At 39.2% G+C, this 23,067-nt stretch overlaps 1 protein-coding gene and 1 long non-coding RNA gene across 3 annotated transcripts in view; both read left to right on the plus strand.

The window, feature by feature from the left end:
- Positions 1–23,067, plus strand: part of LOC134795738 (uncharacterized) — a 319,587-nt gene that overhangs the window by 226,004 nt on the left and 70,516 nt on the right. The window lies entirely within an intron of this gene.
- The window catches only part of LOC134795663 (E3 ubiquitin-protein ligase RNF144A), a 164,646-nt gene that overhangs the window by 71,063 nt on the left and 70,516 nt on the right, over positions 1–23,067 (plus strand). For both annotated transcript variants that reach the window (XM_063767578.1, XM_063767579.1), the window contains 2 exons: positions 2,815–2,956; positions 4,316–4,445. In XM_063767578.1, the coding sequence (XP_063623648.1) occupies positions 2,815–2,956; positions 4,316–4,445 (272 nt within the window). The remainder of the gene's footprint in view (positions 1–2,814; positions 2,957–4,315; positions 4,446–23,067) is intronic.

A 23,067-nucleotide genomic window follows, 5' to 3' on the forward strand; every position in this document is an offset into this window, starting at 1 on the left:
GATGAACGCACACGGAAAAAATGCGACTCGATTCAACGTGGCTCGATTCGACGCGAGTCGACTTTAATGGACGCCAGCCTTAGCACTCCATAAGGGGGTTAAATCTCAGGTTACTCAAGTTATCTTGAAGATAACTCTGTAAAACACTCTTTAACTGGCCAGCATTCGACCTTGCGTTTTCGCAATAAGGTATAAGTACGGTAGTACTATTAGTTATTCTGTGGTATAAGAATTATCTCTTAACAGTGTAGACACAGAACACCGTATAACCAACTTTATCACAAAGACAGTAGATACAAAACGCTTTAACGCTGTGAACGTTTAAAGCGGTAAAACTTAATTCACACGGTGTTCAATAAAACGAAGTTAAGTCAACTTGGCAACCAGGTTGATTGGCAATTAACCCGCTCGCCTTCGCTTAATGCAGCTTCTTAGATGCTTTCGATGCACTAGGTTAAGTGTTATAACTGTAGAAGTGTAGACCTAGTGAAAAAGGGTACAAGTCCCGCGCAGCTTAGGTGTAAAAAGGGCATAAGTGTAACTTGGAACTTTCACATCCTTTTACACGAAGGGTCCACTATATCCATACTATATATAATATTATAAAGGCGAAAGTGTGTCTGTCTGCCTGTCTGTCTGTTACCTCTTCACGCTTAAACCGCTGAACCAACTTAGTTGAAACTTGGTAAAGAGATAGTTTGAGTCCCGGGGAAGGACATAGGATAGTTTTTATGTCGGAAGTCATCCATGTCGGAATTGAAAGAGTTAATGAATTGCCAATTTATTAGTTAAGCAAGGGGTCATCCATTAATTACATCACACGTTTAGGGGGAGGGAGGGGGTCAAGAAAATGTGACATCTTGTGACAAGGGGGGAGGAGGAGTCACAAACTTTGTGACGTCACTTTAACTTCATCAGTAACCGAAAATGTATTTTAATTATTTTATACGCTAATATACATTTAAATAACAAGTTTTTGAAACGATAATCGTTTTTATTCGTTTAATTTTATTTCTTAATCAGTTTTGGGTTATAAAATTACTAATATTTCTTTTGTCAAAAATATTTTGATATAATATTAAATGAATAATTGCCGATTTCGTTGAAGAAATGTGACGTCACACCAGGGGGGAGGGGATTGCCAAATGTGACCAAGTGTGACAAGAAGGGGGGGGGGGGGGGGGGGGGGGGGGGGCAAAAAAACCTAGAAATTCGTGTGACGTAATTAATGGATGACCCCCAATGCGCGAATAGAATGATTGCTATTAGCATTATCCAGGTGCTATACCTACTTTAGCTGCTCAAGCTGCTGTCACTAATTCCACGCAGACGAAGTCGCGGGCAAAAGCTAGTTTATTATACATTAGTACATTACATTATTGTCCATGACTCCATGTGACTTGTGGTAAGTAATGTGGGATGTATACTTAAGTTTGCAATACGTCAGGATTTCTCGTGACATGTCAGGATTTTTGGTCCTTTGTCAGGATTCCGGGGGATTTGGTGAGTATCAGGGTTTTTTAGAAACCTTAACTGACCACTACTAGAAGTTAGCTTAATATTTAGTGTTGGACAGAGGAAAGGGGAGGCTATGCTGTATAGCCTGTATAGCTACAGCATATGTTGACGAGTTAAGGGGCTAGTGGCCCACTGGGTCATTTTTGTAAAACTGATCGTTTGGAAATTTCAGGATTTGTAGGATGATGTCCGTATTTTTGTTAGGATATTTCATATTTTCATATGACAACCCTATGTATATCTAACTCTACAGCGGATTGAGCTCTTCGATCTACTATCAAAAAGTGTGACTGGAGGAAATCGAATCTCGTTTCGACGGAATTCAAGTTACAAATGTTAAGAATAGAGGTAATAATAATGTAAAAGCGTAATTATATTGTGACTCCATCCTTTCATCACTTTTATGATTTATCCAAACCCCTTTGTCTTGTTCTTTTGTCCCCAAGAAATTATGTCATGCTCCTACCAGCTATCACTGCATTTTGTACCCTATCATATTCTTTTTACAGTCTATTTTGACTTGTTACAGTTGTGCCTAGTTTTGTTTATACCTTACGTGGAATAAGTGAGGATATTTCATCACGAAGTGCGATATTTGTAAACACCATTAACTCGGGGCGCTAATGAACTTGTATTCATCGTGTGCCGTGTACGTGTATGTATTATAATTGCTACAGGCGACAGTAGTAGAGATACGATTTGTATTAATTTCGATTTGATTCTATGAAGCGTTCTACGCAAAGATATATTTTCTAGCGATTACAGAGATTAATGAGTCGTCCCCCAGCCGTCAACCATTTCATTGCTTTGTGGACGTTTTGATAAAGTGCGTCGCGACAGGTTTTGCTAATGTTACAAAAAAAAGCTCCGCTATGTTCGCATTAAAACAGCTGTGAAGTTGTCTTCTTTCTTCTAACGAGCGTTTGTTTCTTTTACAATGAAACACGGAAAATTGCGTTAGCCTCTACATGGATTGACGTTGGAATCAGGAGTCCAACTCGAAGTTTTTTTTTATTATTCGCACATACAGCTCGCTTGCGCAAATACATTTACGAACAAGTAAGAGCTAAATGCCCGTGCCAATGATAACAATTTGACATCATTTAGACATCGAAATGTACGTTAGTATTGGCTTCCTAGTCCTGATACCATCCGTACGGTACTGATAGCATCGTCCACATGTTAACTGACAATCAAATAATCTGTCAGATAAGGTGGCTGTTAGTTTCATACCTGGTTCGGTCTGTAAACCTACCATGTTTGTACTCAACCTCTAAACCTCTTTGTTCTCCCCAGGCCTCCGCAAATGCTCGACAGTGCTCGCGCTCACCGACCGCGAGAAGGTCACCGAACCGATCCGCGCCCACAACCGCCTTCGAGCGCCCTCCGTCTGCTCCCGATGCTCCTCGCTGCTGTCCCTGGCTGGCGCCGGATCCAGGTAAATGATACGCAGGTCGCAACTCCGACCGCAAGCTGTACGGTTACCATCAGTTTGTCACTGACGTAAACGCCGTCGAGAACGTAATTTACTTTCTATACATCCCGTTTGCACTAATATGCGAGTGCGAGCGAGATGTATAGAAAGTAAATTACGTTCTCGACGGCGTTTATGTCAGTGACAAACTGATGGTAACCGTACTGGTCACAACCGATGCACGACTACAGCTGCTAAATTTTCTTTATCAGCGACAGCGGCCTGTATTCGCCGGTCACCCACCGTAGGCACACGCCTCTACAAAATATCTCCTTTCAAAGCGGTTGTCCGAGCCTGATGTCTTCTTTGTATCAAAGTATACCATCGGGGAAGTGGTCTGACCAGTTTTTCTGTCTTACCAGGTTCTCCGCTTAAAAACGCGCTCCTTACTGCTATCTTAGCATTTTAAAGTGGTCTTAACTGACTCATAGCTAGAGTATATCATTGCAGTGTCATGGGTGAGGATGAGGACCGCGTGGACTGCCCTTTCCAGGGAGCCACAAGCTTTTTTGATGGTATAAGATGGATCATTAAGCAGCAATAAATAAATAATAAAATAAATAAATATTAGGGGACATCTTACACAGATCAAACCTAGCCCCAAACTAAGCAAAGCTTGTACTATGGGTACTAGGCGACGATATACATACTTGTATAGATAAATACATACTTATATACATAGAAAACAACCATGACTCAGGAACAAATATTAGTGTTCATCACACAAACGGCTTAGCAGACAGGGTCACTATCCACTAGACCAGACCGGTCGGTCAAAATTAATATAATATTCCCACATTTGGGCCCTTGACCAGCCTCGTTTTCCACAGGAGCGTGAGCGTTTTATATTTGTGACGGAACGTTTAAAATCCGCTTGGGGAGATTTTTCGCTCCCTCTCCAAGGCCAATATAAAATATCAGTACTAGCTTTACAGTTTAGTGTACAAAGTTAAAACTGATAAAAACCAAATAATTCCACCATGTTGGAATTATACATGCAGCAATAACAAAATTACACGACATGAACAAATCTTTTCATTAAGGCAACCTACTTCCCACCTAAAATGACAATGGCATTTTCGCATATCGTTTGTCAATAAAAACCTGTGATTGTGTTTTTGTCATTGTTAAATGCAATGCTCAATGCCAAATGCCATTGAGGGAAATCGAATGAAAGGTAGTACTAACCCCCTCCCTCTTTGACACCGCGGCATAAAAATAGTACCATCATACAGTGCAAACAGTACCATCCTCACCTGTCATAGTTTCTTGAAATAGTAACAGTGAGATAGCGAAAGCATCTATAACCATTTTTTCTTGTAGGTATTCTCTGGACGGCGCCGGCGGGGGCTTCGTACCGGCCGCTCCGGTCAACTGCAAGCTTTGCTTGGAAGACGCCTCTCCCGACAAGGTGACCGTCATCGGCGGCTGCGGCTGCGCGTACTGCACTAAGGTAAGAATGTGATTACCTATTCAGAGTTACATGAACCTAGCCGCCGCCATACAATCGAAGTTACACTTTCATTATAAAATTAATGAACATTTATTTAATAACATTTTTAATACATAATAAAAACACTAAAAACTTATAAATAAAAAATTTGACCTAAGTCGTAGTCGCTCGGTCGGTAGGGTGCCCAGAAGGCTGGCCGCATTGCCCCGCTGGATGGCTATATGCTGATCCGTTGGGCAAAGTATTAACATGAACATTCAAGTATAGTATGGATTATCTCAGGTGATTTTTTCGGGCTCGGACCCTAATCTTTTAAACAAAAGATATTGTTTCCGTTATGCAGTGGTTACTCTGCTGACTGCTAATAGCTCCGACATAAGTAACATAAACAAGTCCGTTTAAAAAGCAAATTTCTCTGTACGACCTGTCATATGAATTTGAACCTTAATACTATCATGATAGTTGCTTTTTAAACGACATAGTTGCTTTGGCACGTGCTGTAGGCCGCTCTTAAAAGAAACAAAGGATTTTGTTTAACGGATTAACACTCGAGCCTGAAAAAATCATTTGAGATAATTCATACTATAACATGTTTCCATGCCTGGTATTTCATTGCTAGCAGTTGTCATATATAGATTTTAGAGCTAGTAGAAAAGTTTCTTTTACTCGCTCTATTCGAATCTCGCCACTCGCAGGCCTTTACCATCTTCTCTGGCACCATTAGGCTAGGTTCACACGGCGTAATTTTTTCCCGTATACCGTATACGGGATTAAATCGAATACCGTAGTGACAGCCAAATTTGTAAGAAAACGTTCAAAGTCGTCCACACGGCGTCTATGCGGGAAAGCCGTCTAGCCGTCTGAACGATTTTGAACGTCTCTATAGAAATTTTGCTGTCACTACGGTATTGGATAAAATCCCGTATACGGTATACGGGAAAAATTAACGCCGTGTGAACCTAGCCTAAGTGTGCCATCTAGTGATAAATAACTTGACGCGGGTCATTTATTGTGACGCAGTCAGGGTCACAATGCCTGCTTGGCACTCTGCCAGAATTGCCGGATCCGGCGAGTGAGTTGTCCCGAACCGCCCGCACTTGATTTAGATGCGGCCTATATAGGAGGCTTAACTTACAATCTAGGGTCTTTTTACAAAATCAATTTTGGAAAAGAAGACTTTTAAGACCAGATTCTTCTCTGGCAAGTCTGGCAAGGACTCAAATAGTGATATTAGGTATTATCCATACTTTGACTAAAAAAAGTTAAGAGGAAACTGCCCGGACGTTCGAAATCACGCATAACTTGCAATATTTAGTATATTTATTTGACTACGAAGTTCCAAGCCAGTGGCGCGAGAAACGCGCCCATTAAAATGTCCGCTCGCGAAATAATCACGGACCCCGTATTCCAGTTACCGTGCGAGTCGATCATTATGCAAAACCAATGTTACCGAGACTGTGAGAACCGCATCCAGGGTTGCCACATGGAAAAATGGAAAATCCAGGCAAAAGGCACCACCCTAATTCCAGACAAAAAACAAGCCAAGTAAAAGAATTTTCTCCCAGTCACAAACAGCACACAAGAGACCTAGTAACATGCTAATTCGAACGTGCACTGACATTAAACATTAGAATGATATTGAAATCATATCAGTTACCTGTCATTCGCGCGGGCGTCTCGCTCGCACTAATACCTGTGCGGACAAGTCTGAGCGAAATGAATTCGCAAATGATAGCTGATATGTTTCCAGTATCATTTTAAGGCTCCGTCACACAGGCGCTTTTTGGCGGGCGGCGCGTGAGCGGGGCGCGCCGCTTTAACGCTCACGCCCCGCCCGGAAAACGCGCCTGTGTGACGGAACCTTTAATATCGGTATCGGCACGTTCGAATTGTAAAACACGCTCAAATTGTATATTATATGAATTCTACGTTATACCGGTTCGTCGTGTTCGGCTCGGTAAGCAACAACAATATCCGCGCAGTTTATTTCAACTGCCCACCGCGCCGCCTCGACCTTGCACTTGCGAAATTGTGTAACAATGTATGCGAACATTGCGAACTTGCCTCGAGCCAGCGGGCCGGCAAGTAACTGGAATGTACTACTTGAATACAGTGCACAGTGTTACAGTGATAGGGTATCTTCTACTAGTCAAATCAGTTTCTTTTTTAGAACTGTCAAAACGATTTGTTAATATGGAATTTATATGAAAATATAGTGACGTCACGGTCAACTCACCTACTTTTTATATTTCTATCCGATTTATTAAATAGAAATCGTGTTTAAAAATAATTTCTATAATTTTACTAATAATTATCTGGTGCTTTATTTCGTGCATGGTGTGAAATAATTTATTTTAAATACAGGAAACAGCCGTATTGTGTTGAATTATGCATATTTGTTAGTCGGTTTTGACACTGGCTCTGCTAAAAGTAGAGTTGCCATACATCAGGATTTCCCCTGACATGTCAGGATTTTTGAGTTCTTTGTCAGGATTGCGGGGGGACTTGACGAGGGTCAGGGTTTTGTGGAAACCATAACTTACCATTAGAATCTAGCTTAAAGTTTGGAGTAATAAAAAGCTGGCCAAGCTGGTAGCTACAGCATAATGGTCGCGAGTCAAGAGGCTAGTGGCCCTCAAAAAGTTTTAGAATAGGTAAGGGATTTATTGTATACTTTACCATGGTAATGTAACGGAAAATTGTGGAAGGCATCGTCCTCAATATAATTATAGTACTTACAAGGAAGGGTACCCGACTGTCCGACTCCGGTTTGATTTATTTTGATATATGTTATAGAGTAGTCTAAAATAACCAGAGATCGGACAAATTTGCGTCATTACTCGCAATAATGTGGACATGACTCCAAAATTGATTAAATAATTAATCATTTAATTAATTTCTTACCTGAGGCTTAATTTTGATTCCTAATCAATAAATAACACAAATATTTCTTATAATGTAAATTTATTAAAGAAAATAATCAGTACGTTTTCCAAATTTTCTGTAGGTACTCATTTTTTATATCAAAAATATATTTAAGTCCTATTTATTGACTATAGGGAACAAAATTAAATCTCAGGAAAAAAAAAATAATAATAATTAAATGATTAATTATTTAATCAAATTTGGAGTCATGTCCACATTCTTGCGAGCAATGACGCCAATCTGTCCGATCTCTGAAAATAACGGACACGCATTTTTTTTAGCTGCCCAAACTACGGAATGCAAATCGGTTATAACCGTAACCGAAATATTCGGTTATAACCGATTATTTTGACAAAATTTCATAACCGAATATTGGAAACTGGAATAACCGGTTACGGTTATTTATTTATGACTTAAATTGTATGTTTTTTCATCTAATGGCTACAAAATCCTGCCTTTTTTGGGTGTGACGCCTGTGACTATAATTTTTGTCATTCGTGGACTTTAATAACAAAAATATACCAAATTTACTTCCCTTATTTATGAAATATTTTTATTGAATATTGTATCACGTCCAAGGTCATATTTTACTTTTACTTTATTTGGTGTGATTTATTAAAAAACGAAGACTTTTACTCACATTCCCTAATACTGTAGGTAGTTACTAAAATAAGATTTTTGTATTTTTTTAATTACTTCATTGTAAATTTATAATTTTTCGTCGAAAATAACCGATATCCGGTTATTTTTCGGGCATAACCGTAACGGAAACCGGTTATGAAGTTTGGCTGGTTATTGCATTCTCTAGCCCAAACTCAACCTGTTAGGAGAAAATGGCCTTCAAAGTACTGAAAATTGACCAAACCTTCTAATTTCTGAGAAGAGACATGTTCAAAAAAATTGATAATTAATTACTGGTTTCGTTATATGTTAGAGAACATGAATAAAGAATGGGGACGTGTTTTGTCATTTTACCACAAACTCATTTTTTATATATAAAAAAATATCATAAATACATTTTTATACGTGTCCGTTTTCCGTTATTTTAGACTACTCTATAACATATATCAAAATAAATCAAATCGGAGTCGGACAGTTGGGTAAATGGGTATCCTTCCTTGTTAGTATAAAAGCGACTGCGTGCATACAATCTCATACTTATATTTAAATCCCCTGATTTGTCCTGTGATGTCCGGACTTTTCTCACATATTTCCATTCCTTCAGCTCTGCTGAAAGCACTCGTATTTACTATTACTCGTAATAGCTGGGGCTGTGGGGCTATTGACAGCCATTCATGTTATTGCAGTGGTAACTGGAAAAGGTTAAACAACTCTGTACCAATGTTGACCATTAAATATTTATTTAATTGTTCCCTGCGCAACAAACATTCACTTACCAGATCTAAAATCATCAAATATAATCGTCTTTGCATATATTACATTAAAGCTCATTTTATTCTTACAGCAAATGCCAAGGTAGGCGGTTATCACACTGGATGCGATTCGCATGTCGCTCCGATGTGCGAGCGGGATGTCGCTATAACACGCGCATAGCGTTGTCTCGCTCAAATATTCGAGCGACGTGCGAATCGCATCCAGTGTGATAACCGCCAACACCAAATGCCAAGGTAATCCAAATTGATGCTGAATTTAGAAGTAACCATTCTCATTACGCGAAAATGAACTCTGACCTTTAGCGATTACGTTCTTAATTTGCTTGCAGCTCATTATACAAATCCCTTGGATTTATATAAAGTTGTTCGTGAGAAAAATAGGTTTTTATTAATGTTCTAGCTTGGGGTGAAAAGGTGTTGTGGATTTTTTCGTGTGAAAAATGTTTATTTTTATTTACTTACTTTGGGAATTTTATAGCACAATTTCTATCAATGCTGCTTTTGATAAAATTAACTTGACGACTTTACTTTAACCACTCCGCTGCACCGAAAATGCTATAAAATTTACGATGTCTGCTTAGGGGTCATCCATTAATTACATCACACGTTTAGGGGGTGGGAGGGTGTCAAGAAAATGTGACATGTTGTGACAAGGGGGAGGGGGGAGTCATAAGCTTTGTGACGTCACTTTAACTTCATCAGTAACCGAAAATGTATTTAAATTATTTTATACGCTAATTATCATTTAAATAACAAGGTTTTGAAACGATAATCGTTTTTATTCGTTTAATTTTATTTCTTAATTAGTTTTGGGTTATAAAATTACTAAAATTTCTTTTGTCAAAAATATTTTGATAAAATATTAAATAAATATTTGCCGATTTCGTTGAAGAAATGTGACGTCACACCAGGGGGGAGGGGTTTGCCAAATGTGACCAAGTGTGACAAGGAGGGGGGGAGGGGTAAAAAAACCTAGAAATTCGTGTGACGTAATTAATGGATGACCCCTTATTACAAAAGGCATAAGGTCTACCGATGTACAGTCACAGAATAAGTAATAGTATTATCATACAGAACGGCCACGCACCGCCCCGCCCCGACTCTCATTACCTCGCCCCGCGACTGGCCGCGACATGAATCTGGCGGACTGCGACTTACCCACACATACACAATGACGCGTGTACAGACGTGCCGCGCACACATATAAACGCAAATGATTTTTGATGTATGGCGTGTCCGCCCTGTGGTATAGTTAACAGTGTGGGCGATGATAACTTAAGATAAGATTAGTTGAGCATCTAACATGCAATACAATTTGCACTATGTGGAGTAGAATTCGTCAAGTTCTAGGCAACGTGGCCATTGACCCAGCCTGCATGGTCACCATTGCGACAATACTGTTGGACCAGAGCCAGAATTGGTTATGTCAATGTTGTGTCGGAGTCGGAGGCGGTGACCCCATAACAGAGAGATTCTAGCATGCTCTGTTCTGGTGTTAACTGATCATCAGTAAACCTTAATGTCTTTGCATTAAGGTCTACGAATTGACAGTTAATAGTGTGGACAATGTTTTTTGGACTAGCTGTAATTTCTTTAAAGGGGTATTTACTGTGATGTTCACAAAAGTGTCGGCCAATATATGACAGTACGTATCATAAATCATTTATTTGCTTGAAAAGTGTACAGTTACAGATGTTCACGTTTGTTGTTGTCCTCCTTTTATGTCCTCCTGTTTGTATCTGCTCGTTTGCAAATGAAATGTAAAATGTAAATACATCATCGTCTTTCTCGCGTTGTCCCGGCATTTTTGCCACGGCTCATACGAGCCTGGGGTCTGCTTGGCAACTAATCCCAAAAATTGGCGTAGGCACTAGTTTTTACGAAAGCTATCTGACCTTCCAACCCAGAGGGTAAACTAGGCATTATTGGGATTAGTACGGTTTCCTCACGATGTTTTCCTTCTCCGAAAAGCGACTGGTAAATATCAAATGATATTTTTAAATAAAATGTAAATTCAAAATATGAAATAGATCCTAACGACAACCACATTAATGTAAATAGCACCTGATATAATCTAGATTATAATTTCGTCTGGATGAGAATTTCCAAGGATTCTGTATTTATGTAGCATTAACTATGTGAATAGTAAAAAGGGGTACAAGTCTCGCGCAGCTCAGATGAAAAAGGATTCAAGTGTTATATGTTATATGGCACTTACACCCTTTTTCACCTGCGCTGACTTGTACTTACCCCTTTTCACTAGAGCCATCCCAACTAGCAAAATAGTCGTATAAGAATTGATTTACTCAGCCTGTAATCGTATAACAGCCGAGTTACGGTTGTTGAAGCACCAATATATCGTATAATAGCGGTTAACTCGACTATTTAGCAATTTTCGCTAATTAGTGCTATAATCATGTCGTATTAACGTTTATAGCACTATCTTTTAGCACTTTTATTCCACCTTTTAATAAATGCTGAGTTGGCGCTACTAAATCACTTTTATTCAGCATAATTGTTCTATTAAAATCATATAACAGCTATAGATTAGCTAATTGTCTGAATAAGGCGCTTTAATACAACTGTTACTCAACTCTCTTCTCTGTTGCTATAAAAGCCTATTAAAAGCAATCAAATAACCATTTGGCAACAATGCTGCTGTAACAGCGCGCTTATATCATAATTCGGGTAATGGGGTTCAAACCGCTGTTATAGGAGCTGAAGTGTATTTACAGGTTTTATTCAAAATGTATTCAGCTTAGAGTACTTTTAAAGAGTTTTGAACTACATTAACAGCACAAGTCAGCCATGTCGACGTTTCAATATAGTCCGGTGGCCAACTGCATGAAACCCTACCTGACAAAAAAATAGAATAATCCTACTCTGTAGGGGTAGCTGACTTTTAGCAGCTTCAACTGCTCTTGGTCGGCCGTGGCTTAACTTGGCAAACCCCTACAGAGTAGGATTTTTCAATTTTTTTATCAGGTAGGGTTTCATGCAGTCGGCCATCGGACTATAAATCCATAAACATGGCGACATCATGTGCTATAAGTGTAGCAGTGAACGCAGTTACTCGATTTATAGTCGAATTAATGAGATATAACAGAAACTAGATCGTGTAAGCAAATTTTTACTTATTTTTATTAATATTTTTTTATTGAAATTTAAGAAAATAGGCGGCCCATGAATATATATGAACCAGTGCCTTTGGTTTTATCAATAAAGTATTTTTCGCGCTGGGTTTTACTGTATTACGTGTACTTACAGACAGTAAAAACTTATGTACACAATCACGGTAAAAATAAATGTCATGGATGACAGCAGTAAAAAATACTTAAGTCCCTTTTTGTTTTATTAGACACGCGAAGACGATTAGGCCTCAAACTTAATCAAATAATTGAAATATAATCGCTTACCTGAGATCGTTTTTAGCACATATTAGTTGAATAAAAGCATTTACTGCACTCTTACACATTTAAAATGCCGAGTAAAAGCAATCCGGCTACCTTTACGAAACATTTTTGCTGAGAAAAAGCAGTGCGGCTGCTTTTATAGAACACTTTTACTGAGTAATAGTAAATTGCTAATGTTTATAGAACAAATAGTCGAGTAAAAGCACTATCGTTACTATTAAAACACTAGAAGTGCTTTTATCCACTTTTACTCAACTCTTACAGCATCGATTTGCTTCTTATACAGCGCTTACTTGATTTTTATAACACTTTTAGTCTGTATAATACGTCGCGCAAGGTCACATCAGTCGGATCGGACGTTAGGCAGCGAGCGGTGCGCCGCGTTCCCGCGCGGCCGCGCCGCGTTCGCGCGCGCGATGAGGGCGTGTTGAGAGCGTGAGGCCGGCGCGATCCGCGCGCGCCCTGTTTGAACAGGCATCGCGTCGCCATCACGCGGCGCGGACGCGGCGCGGACGCGGCGCTGCCTCGCGCCGGCTGTTTGGCCAGGCCTTTAGACTTCGTCCGCGACTTCTATATAAAAGCTTAGATATATTATATACTATGTTTAGATATAAAGGACTAAATGTCTGATGTATTTAACAGACGTTTCTGCTTATTACAACATTTAAAGTAAAAATAAACAATTAAAGTCTGTGGCCGTACTTCACATTGCATTTGCATTAGATATTCCAATTACGCTAAGGGCTGATTTAGACGGCGCGAATTCGCATGCGATTTTAGTTACATTGCGGACTGTGGTTACGTCCAATTCAACCGACCGATCAAAAACCGCAATGTACTGAAACTCGCATGCGAGTTCTCGCATCGTCTAAATGAGCCCTAAGAGTTGAATAACTTAAATTCGATTTGTGAAAAAGGTGTTGGTTTTTTAGACGGCGAATTTATGAGCGTTGTAAGGGGTGAATTCAAGGGGCTGGTGAAGGGAACGGCACCACTTTTCAGTCTGGCAACGTCAGGATTCTTAAAGCCTGGGGGCCCTGCCAGAAGGATTAGAAGTCAAACTGTGGTCTAATAATTATGCATAGTGCACTGTTCTAGAGACCCTGCACTACAATTAGAAAAACCTTTGAAATGCCATAGTGCACTCGTTGGAAAAACCCTCAATACAATTTCCTCCAACTTCGATGAGTCAGTGCGAATCCGTACACAGCTGATTGTCCGCGTCACGGCGCTATTTTTATACAACCGTTTTAAAATGCCGCTTTATTGGACGAGCAATCCAATTTGCAGGGAAACCTACGCAGGCGAAAGGTTAAGAGGTATACTCGTATCTAGTTAAGAGTGAGCATTTACTTGGATTTATAAAGTATTTTATAATGCAAGCTATTTTTATACTTTTTGTGGAAGAACTTACGCAGGATAAAAGTTTTGAGTTTTCCAGTTGAGAGTTAGCACTAATATTTACTATGACAGGTTTAGGTGAGAGTGAATGTGTATGTGCCGTTTTCAATAAAAAGGGTACGTATTGTCGGTTTTCAATAAGGCGCTATTTCCATATAACGGTAACTCATACGAGTGTAAGGGGCTGTCCATAAATTACGTCATCGTTTTTTGACGATTTTTCACCCCCCCCCTTAAAATCATCCAAAAATCATGCTCCGAATGACCCCGTTTCCCTCTACGTCATGCTACCATCATCCGATGTCCAGACCCCCCCCCCCCTAATTTGAAATGACGTAATTTATGAATAGCCCCTAAGAGGATTTATTGCACACCTTTTTATACAACAATTTTATAATGTCGTTTTATCGGTCACAGGCTATCCAATTTGTAGAAAAACCTACGCAAGGTACAGGTTACATGATGTTTAGATTAGAGTGAATACGGATACATTGAACTAGTACATATATTAAATATTTACAACATTTATTACAGTTTTAAAATAGCATTTTATTATACATACACGTGATCCAACTTGTGACAGAGCCTACGCAGGTTAAAAGTTTGCTTATGACTTTTTCAAACTTTTTAATTTTTCTGTAGGTTCGTAAAGCTGTGTTGTGTTGATGGTGGCGTGTCCTTAAAGCCCGCTCCACGCTCGTGCGCGAATCGCGGCGCGAAGCCGCGAACGCGAGTGTTGAGTCGATTAGCGGGCTTAATAACCTGGTAACATTTCTCTAATTTTTATTTAAAAAAAATTAGGTAAGTAGTTATTTATTCCGAAATCATGGAATAGTAATTATTTACTCTCTTGATCTCAAAACTGACTTATTGTATATTGGAGCACACTTGCATTTTTTAACAGTCCTCGTGTGCGGAGAAATAACTCAAAAGTTGTTAGTTTTACAAGAAAATAATAGTACATTATTGTCGAGGCTCGGAAGTAGCTACTTGCAGGCTGAGGATTCGTTTTAAACGGACGACCTTGGGAGTCAGTTTAATTGAATCCGAAGCCAGCAAGTAGCCTTCCAGCCGAGTCATATATAGTGCTTTTCTCAAAAATGGTGCAAGAAATGTAAATATCATAGATATATTTTACAAAAGCAACGTTCTTACGTATATATTTTCACAGGAAAAAGTAGAAACAAGTGAAAAAATTAGCTTTGCCGCCTTTCTATTTTTTTTAAATAAAAAAATAGAAGTGTATTTTTCTGCCGAAAATACGTCAAACTATTTGAGACAGCTAAATAGTCGCGGTACTAATCATCTGTTTGGCTGTTTAATGGGCCTGTGCCTTCATTTGATATGGCCATTTCAACTTTTAAAAAGTTTGGAACTCGACAAATAATGGAATTTGTATGCTACATTGCGGTCCCAAAATCGAGACTGCAATGTTTTTAACTTTTTAATTTTTGACTGACCATAAGTCAACTTTGCCGTCCATTTTTGAGAAAAATAATAAAATGTACGCTCTTTTCTAGAAAACTGAAGTTTTCCACAGTCATTATTTAGAGTTGGGATGTTTGGTGGTATTGGGGTAAATAAGGAAGCAGTGGAGTCGTTGTTGTAAATATTTTTTGATTGAATGAGTGAATAAATGATTCATAAAAATTGAATATAAAATTTCATACATGAAATAAAAGTTATGAAAACTGTATCCTAGTTAAGAGTCCAAATACACGTATCAATCTTAATACTCAAATGAAAGAACTTAAAAAACATTCCCAACACCGAAATCCCCTTTTAGTTAACCGGTAGTCCCATCCGTCATGCATATTCAGCCGAATGTCCTGGAAGCCCGGCTATGAATTTTAAACGCTACCTGTGCGACCTTTGCCGGCCCGGTGCATCGCTCGCGATGTAGGCCAGTGGAGCGACCCGGCAAAATGTCGCACCTGACGTCAGCCCAGGGTTGCTACTTGTTACAGTTGTTACACGTCAGGTTTCTGACGTGTCAAGAGTTTTGTCTGGCGAAAGGAACAAGGTGTTGGATTTTAAACGCTTCCTGCTTGAGTTTAGCCGGGCCGGTGCATCGCTAGCGATAGTAGCGATGTAGCCCAGTGGAGCAGCCCGGCAAATGTCGCACCTGACGTCAGTCCAGGGTTGCTACTTGTTCTTGTTACACGTCAGGTTTCTGACGTGTCGAGAGTTTTGTTAGGCGAAAGGAACATGGTGTCGGTACGTGAACTTGGCTGGGGTGCATCGCTCGCGATGTAGTTCAGTGAAGTGGCCCGGCAAACGTCACCCCTGACGTCAGTCCAGGGTTGCTACTTTTTCTTGTTACACGTCAGGTTTCTGACGTGTCGAGAGTTGTTAGGCAAAAGGACCAAGGTGTTGGTTTTTAAACGCTACCTAAGATGTGACTTTGGATGGGTTGCATCGCTCGCGTTGTAGGCCAGTGGAGCGGCCCTGCAAATGTCGCACCGGACGTCAGTCTAGGGTTGCTACTTGTTACACGTCAGGTTTCAACGTCTCGAGAGTTTTGACTAGCAAAAAGAACGTGTTGCATTTTGAACGCCTACCTATGTGAGCTTTGGGTGAGTTGCATTGCATCGCTCGCGATGTAGGCCAGTGGAGCGAGCGGCCCGGAAAATGCCGTCCCTGACGTTATTGTAAGCTTGCTGCACGTCTGAATTCTTTCGCAGTCAGTCAGTTTTGTCAGGCAAAAGGAACACAAAGGTGTAGGTACAATTAGATTAAAAAAAAACAACGGGTTGCACTCCGGGAGTGCCGGCAGAAGTGAAAACTGAACGACATTGTAACTCAAAATATTAATAACATATAGTGCAAAATGTCTGCAGCATTATGTGTAATTGATGTTAACGCCATCTAGCGTTGTATCGTCGCATTACTTGAAACCCCTAAGCACATCACTGTAAGTACTACTGGTACTACAGTTAGGTATATTAATACCAGTTTGAGGGAATCTCACTAGATGGCATTTAAATAAATACAATGACATTGTCAGTCACACATCACGCAAGCGCACTGCGCCGCCTAAATGAAACAGCAGGCTCAGGCATACATTTTCGCCGCGCGGTAGAAAGAGAGGAGAGACGCCTTACGCGTTACGCCTTACGCTGTCTCGAGTTTATCATTTTTTCCCCACCTCAAAAAGTGCACAGCGCCGCTAAAGAAGTTTTCACTTCAAAAACTTTCTCAGGATTTGGGCTAACCTTGAAGAAAGAAACCCTACCAAGTACGCATTGTGTCTGGGTTTCTATCTCATTGTGCTCTCTGTGATAAATTCCCCAATTTCACGTAATAATGTCGGAATTTTTGCTTGGTTGGCAACCCTAGTGCCTCAATGAAGATGGCGTGTATGGACACTAATGAATGGACGCGTGTCTTTTGAGGTGTAGTAAATGGTCGCTTACAGCTTATTCATACGCACGCGTTCTAGTGTTATTTAATGATGATATTGTATGGTTGAAGAGCTGCTGGGTTATTTGACTCGTCAAACTGTGAGGTGGAATAGTTACCATATACTTTAGAAACATTTTGTCGGATCGTATATTTATGTCCTGCATATATTACTATTTACTGCTAGATTAAAGATTGTTGGGTTCGAACTTCGAACCAATGTCTACCTGGCAAAGGAATGTTCGCTGAATAAGTCTATTTTTTTTAATATTATTCACAGTGGATACTGTCACAATTTTTTTTAAACTTATGTAACCAATGAACATGTTTTTCAACTTTTTCACCACTAAAAGTATGTATGTTAATGCCATCATTCAAGTACTCCTTTCCGTCGATCACTTTTTGAAACCTGATATTACTTATCCTCAATTCTCTATAGTATTTTGAACTATAATGGAATAAAACCAGGTTCCAAATCTAAAACTGCAAAAATGGCTCTGGGACTTAGAAGGTTATACCTATATTTTTTATTTATGAAAACCCTCTGGAAAACCCGAATCGAATTCCACAATCTGAACGCTCGCGGATATTGAAGTGAATATTAAAAGTGGTTGTGCTTCGATTATTGAATGTAGGCCACTGGTGCGCCCCGGTTCAGCCCTTCAGCGTTCCAAGTGTTTCAGCAATAATTGAAAAACAATATCTGAATAATGTAATACCTTTAGACAAATCTGACCGCTCAGCGTGAATGGCGTTGTCGCGCGCGCCTTCATACTTGAAGTCGCGCTTGTATGACATAATTATAGTCACAGAATGTATTGGTTTCCTTATATTCCGCGACTCTTCTCTTTCTCACAGACTGTACGAGTAAAATAATATAGTCGTGCGTGACAACGCAACTTATGCTTAGCGGTCTGCTACTCTCTGACGGCCCGGCCACGACATTGCGCGACCGGCGGCGGCAACAATAGGTGGGAACGAAAGGTCCGATCGCCTTGTCTCGCTCCAACCTATGGTTGCCGCCGCCACCGCCGCTAGTCGCGCAATGTCGTGGCAGAACCGTGAAATGTTAAATGAAATGCTACTACTATTACAGCCGCCATCATATATTGGAGCAGTCAAGGTGTTCACAAATATCTTAACTCTCTTTATTATCAAGACGTTAATGTGCATGTTCCGATATTTTTGAGCTCCTTGGCCGCTCCGATATGTCTGATGGGCGACAGTTTGGTCACATTACACTGTACGGTCTTATGTAACTTTTCCGTACATAAATACCCAATTGAACTAATAAGGCTTCGTCACACAGGCGCGTTTTCCGGGCGTGGCGTGAGCGAGGCGCGCCGCTTTTACGCATAAAACGCTCACGCCCCGCCCGGACAACGCGGGCTTCATTGTTTTAACAAATATATTAATTAAATTTTCTTTTGTTACAGGTAACTAACTATTGCATTGAAAAGGGCTTCAATTATAGATATAAAGAGAGAGGATTAGGTGATTGCTAATCACTACCCAGGTACGGTATATCACATCATAACTTTACAAAGTGTTCAACATATCTGAACATGCATTCACAATAAATAGAGCCATGTTTAGATCTTTTTAGCGTCCAGATTGCTTCCATTCATATGTTAGCTTCTGTAAAATGTGCAAGCTTGCTCTAATCATAATCATAAAACAATGTTGGTGTATATTTAACATAAATATTTAAGTCAACATAATTGATACCAGCAGATTATTTACGTATAAGACTATTTTTTGCTATGGGCTACCGTTTACGAATTATTTACGAAAAACTATAAAAAAGGACCTTTAAACCCGGCCCTACCCGTTAGCTTCACCCCCACCCCCCGGTACTTTTAGTATTAGTACTTATATTGTTTAATACACCATTCCCTACAACTATGCCAAAATACGCGACTACACAAGTACACATATTATTTCCCCCGTTTTTCCTTCGTTTGGTATGATGCAATAGATATACATAGTAACAAACTCGTATTAACGTGCCGCGATATTATATATTATACCACATATTAGGTGTGAGCTATTAATATCGTAGGATTACAGGTGTGTAACCGCCCACGCTTAAAGCTTTCTCACGGCTAAGGTATTATTAGAACACAAGTGGGACTTGGAGATTGCAAGATTTAGAGGCGGCAGAATTGGCACGGAGTGATATATGTTACTTAGTTCCGTTTATGCTAAGTTTGTTATTTATCAGTGACAATGTACCTATTGGAGCGCCATACTTGACGTCAAACTTCTATACAAGAGTGGTACCTTTTCTCTGCAGCTGACTGTACATACTCGTAAGTACTAATATAATAACTTACCTACTTTTTCACTTGGCGTGAAAATTTGGGACTCTTTAAATGTCTTATTTTTTTTCCGTCCATAAGTTGACTTATACCTCTCCGTGGCGTGGCATCCATAAAACTCGACTGCCCCCAGCTCTAAATTTTATACAACACGATTTAAGTTGCAATTTGTACTATTTGTAGTACTTGCCTTAAGAAAAAGTCAACCAAATTACTTCAGTTTTCCAAATCTATGTTCTATGTGCCTCCACTGATACATTGTTTATCCCTTGTTTACATTTATTACATTTATTTTCCAACAAAATAAATGAAACACAATCCAACTGTGTTTGTTCTAAAATTATTATCATTTCATTTGTAGGAAACCTGATCGTTATTTAGACCCCGGGTGCGCTTCCATCGCCATTTCCACTATTGTTTTAAGTGTCCTTTCCTATATTTATGAGTTTTAGTTGCCTTTGTTATACTTGTTTATATAAATCGTCTGTTGTATTTGAAATTGTGTTATTTTTTGTTGAACTTTTTGTCTCCCTGGATTAATTTGTTTTTCGATGAAGCTGCGATTTTAACCGGGAGAAGTATCAAATTTATCAAAAGTAGCAAATTTGTCTGCGTTGGACGATGACGATGATGGGTAAAACCAAAGAGAATAGATAGTATAGAGGGGTCCTGTCATAGTAAGTTTTGTAGTCACAGAAACGGTGTCGTCACGCCATCGAGCCGACCATAGGCCAAAGGTTTGTGCGCCATCTATCCGAGAATGACTTTTTCTTGATTTCCGAGGCACGTTTTTTCCTTAGACTTTATTCATCTTATACGAAGTTACATAATTATGTCTTTGGTAAAACTATCCTAAGGTTCTTCCTCGGACCTCAAATTACCTTCATTAACAATTTCGTCTAAATCTGTTCAGCGTGAAGGGTTAACATACAGACAGACAGTTACTCTTATAATGGTAGGGATTGCTAAGCTGTTATTTTTATTTGCAATTATGTCTAAGATATTATAAGACATTGTTGCAATGTTAGTAATGCCCACGTCAGTCTAGTGTTGGTTAAGACTCGAGTCCTTTGAGTCCTCTGCTTCAAGTTTCGACTCAGTTTTTGAGACTCTTACAACTAAGCCTGAACTCGAGTTCTTTTCAACTTCTTAGAGACCCGAGTCTTTTGTAGAGACTTGAGTCCTTTTCAGAGAACTCTTGATTTATTTTTACAAATAAAATCAAAACGCATTGTCTTTATGTAAAATTCGTGAATTAGGTACACAAATCATACAATAACGCCTAATTTCTTTACTGTTATTTAAGAAAAACCTATAAAATTTTTGACCGAGACTTTATTCGGAGACGAATAGAGTCCTTTAGAGTTGCTCTTAAAAATACGCAACAAAGGACTCAACTCGGGACTTAAAAGACTCAGAAGTTTTTTAAGCGCCGAGTCACGTAAAAATGAGCTGAGTTCTTCAAATTCAGACTCAGTGGACTCGAGTTCCTACGAACACTATGTCAGTCATGTCACGGCCACGACTTTACGTAACAACTCTGCAATGAATCATCTCAATTAATTCAGGAAATGTCATTTGATGAGCAAATTGAGAAGGCTCTGGTTACTTTAATTAATTTGCTTGACTCACTGTGGTTCAACACAATGACAACTGTGAAACTAGTTTCACGCTGGTTTAAACACGTGGTAAAATCAACAGGACTTAAAAAGAGACATTTTTAATATAATCGTACGAGTACCTATCGTAAACTTAATTAAAACATGTCACTAATAGCGTAGCTTCTGCCCGCGACTTCGTCTGCGTGGAATGATATTGATTGATAAAAACTATCTTATGTCCTTCCTCGGGCTTCAAACTATCTCCATATACCAAATTTCGTCTAAATTGGTTCAGCCTCGGAGTAAATATCTATGGAGCGGCCATTAACAGGCGTTCCCCTCTGCAAAAAGATCGCGGCCGCCGGTCAAGGAGGTTATATAAAACTAGTTGCCACACGTCATACGCCATTCAGCAAACGTCAGTCTTAGCGGAATGATAGGAGCCGAAAATGCCGAATTGCAGCGTTTTCTCGTGCAAAATGAGATCGGAAACGTCTAGTCTACAAAAAGAACACGTTTCTTATCATATGTAAGTACTATTACATCTAAATATTATCAAATAGTGCATTAACTTTGCAAATAACTAAAAAACATTGTCAATCTGACAGTGATACCAGTGATATGATATTAGATCTAATTTAGGGTAATTCTAAAGAAGACTTTCTAAATATTAATTAGGTACGAGTAGAATTTCTAATAGGAAATATTATGCGAAACTCTGCGTAGGGGGCGCGACTACCACAATCCATCACAATCTGGGGGTCCGCCGCGGAACAAGAAAATTTAAATTTCGTTACCTAACCTCTCTATCACTATTGCATATTTGAGCGATAAAGAGAAAAGAGAAAATTTACTAGCTAGCTTAGTGCTACACTCTGGCGGCAGAACATTGCAGTAATATGCCCTATTTGCGTTGCTTTTTGTTATAATAATTTATGTAACACATTATTTTTATATAACACGTGAAACTAAGCTCATATCAACCTAATCTATTTAATCAAATAAATAGATCTATAAGAATAAAGAAAAGGGGGACGGGGGATCAAAAAGTAGTCGAAAACATCTCGCGTGATTTGTGCACAACCCCTAAATAACGTAAAATTACCGATAGACTCTTTTTTTTAAATTAATTTTTCCTTTAGTTTCTACATATAGCTGGTCAAGCAGATCTTGTCAGTAGAAAAAGGCGGCAAATTTGAAAAATGTAGGCGGGAAGGGATATCGTCCCATAGAAAATTTGAATTTCGCGCCTTTTTTACTGACAAGATTTGCTTGACCAGCTATATATTTTTATTTAACATGTCAAATATTTTATTAATTTAAGGTATTTGCGGCTGTCACTTTCCATAAATAGGCACTTTTAATTTATTACTCTGGTATCACCGTACCAATATTAGTGATGGGACACCATAAAAACCAATATCGGTAAAATCGATATAAACATAATGAATAATATACAGATGGTCATGATGCCTAGCGAACACCAGCCATATCGTACAAACCTCAAGGAGTGATATTCCTAGGCAGATGATGATCTGCCTAGTGACCACCAGCCATATCGTGCTAACTTCAAGGTGTGATATTCCTAAGCAGATCATGAAACGCCGGCATGGCATGATCTGACTAGTGACCACCAGCCATACCGTTCAAACCTCAACATTTAGGCATATCGAATAAGTAGGATGTCCTAATTTTCCTAGCAAATGATAACCATTGAAATGAACTTATAGTACGTGTTTGGGTAGCGTATGATTTTAGTACCTACCTAGTACCTACGCATTCTGCTCCAAATGCCACATAGAATGCAGCACTAGCCGTGGCAAAAAATGCAAAAGGCAGATTATTAAATGGCGGCGTTTCATGATATGCCTAGGAATATCTCGATATGCCCGATTTTACGATCTACCGCCGATATATATACTAATTATCCCCTACTCAATATCCCTTAAATGACATCCTATGGCCGCGTTCCATCTCTGTCATCAGATCTACATGCTCGATAGTATATTGCATTGCTTTCAGAAGTAAACCAACATGTAAAATATTAACTAATGAACTCATAATAAAAAATCATTCTATATCAGCTTGCAAGATTCGCCCTAAACAAATTGACAAACTATTAGAAATAACATCTAAACAATACAAAAATTCAAAGTTAGTAAAAT

This window comes from Cydia splendana, chromosome 12, assembly GCF_910591565.1.
Source record: "Cydia splendana chromosome 12, ilCydSple1.2, whole genome shotgun sequence".
In the NCBI taxonomy this organism is placed as follows: Eukaryota; Metazoa; Arthropoda; class Insecta; order Lepidoptera; family Tortricidae; genus Cydia; species Cydia splendana.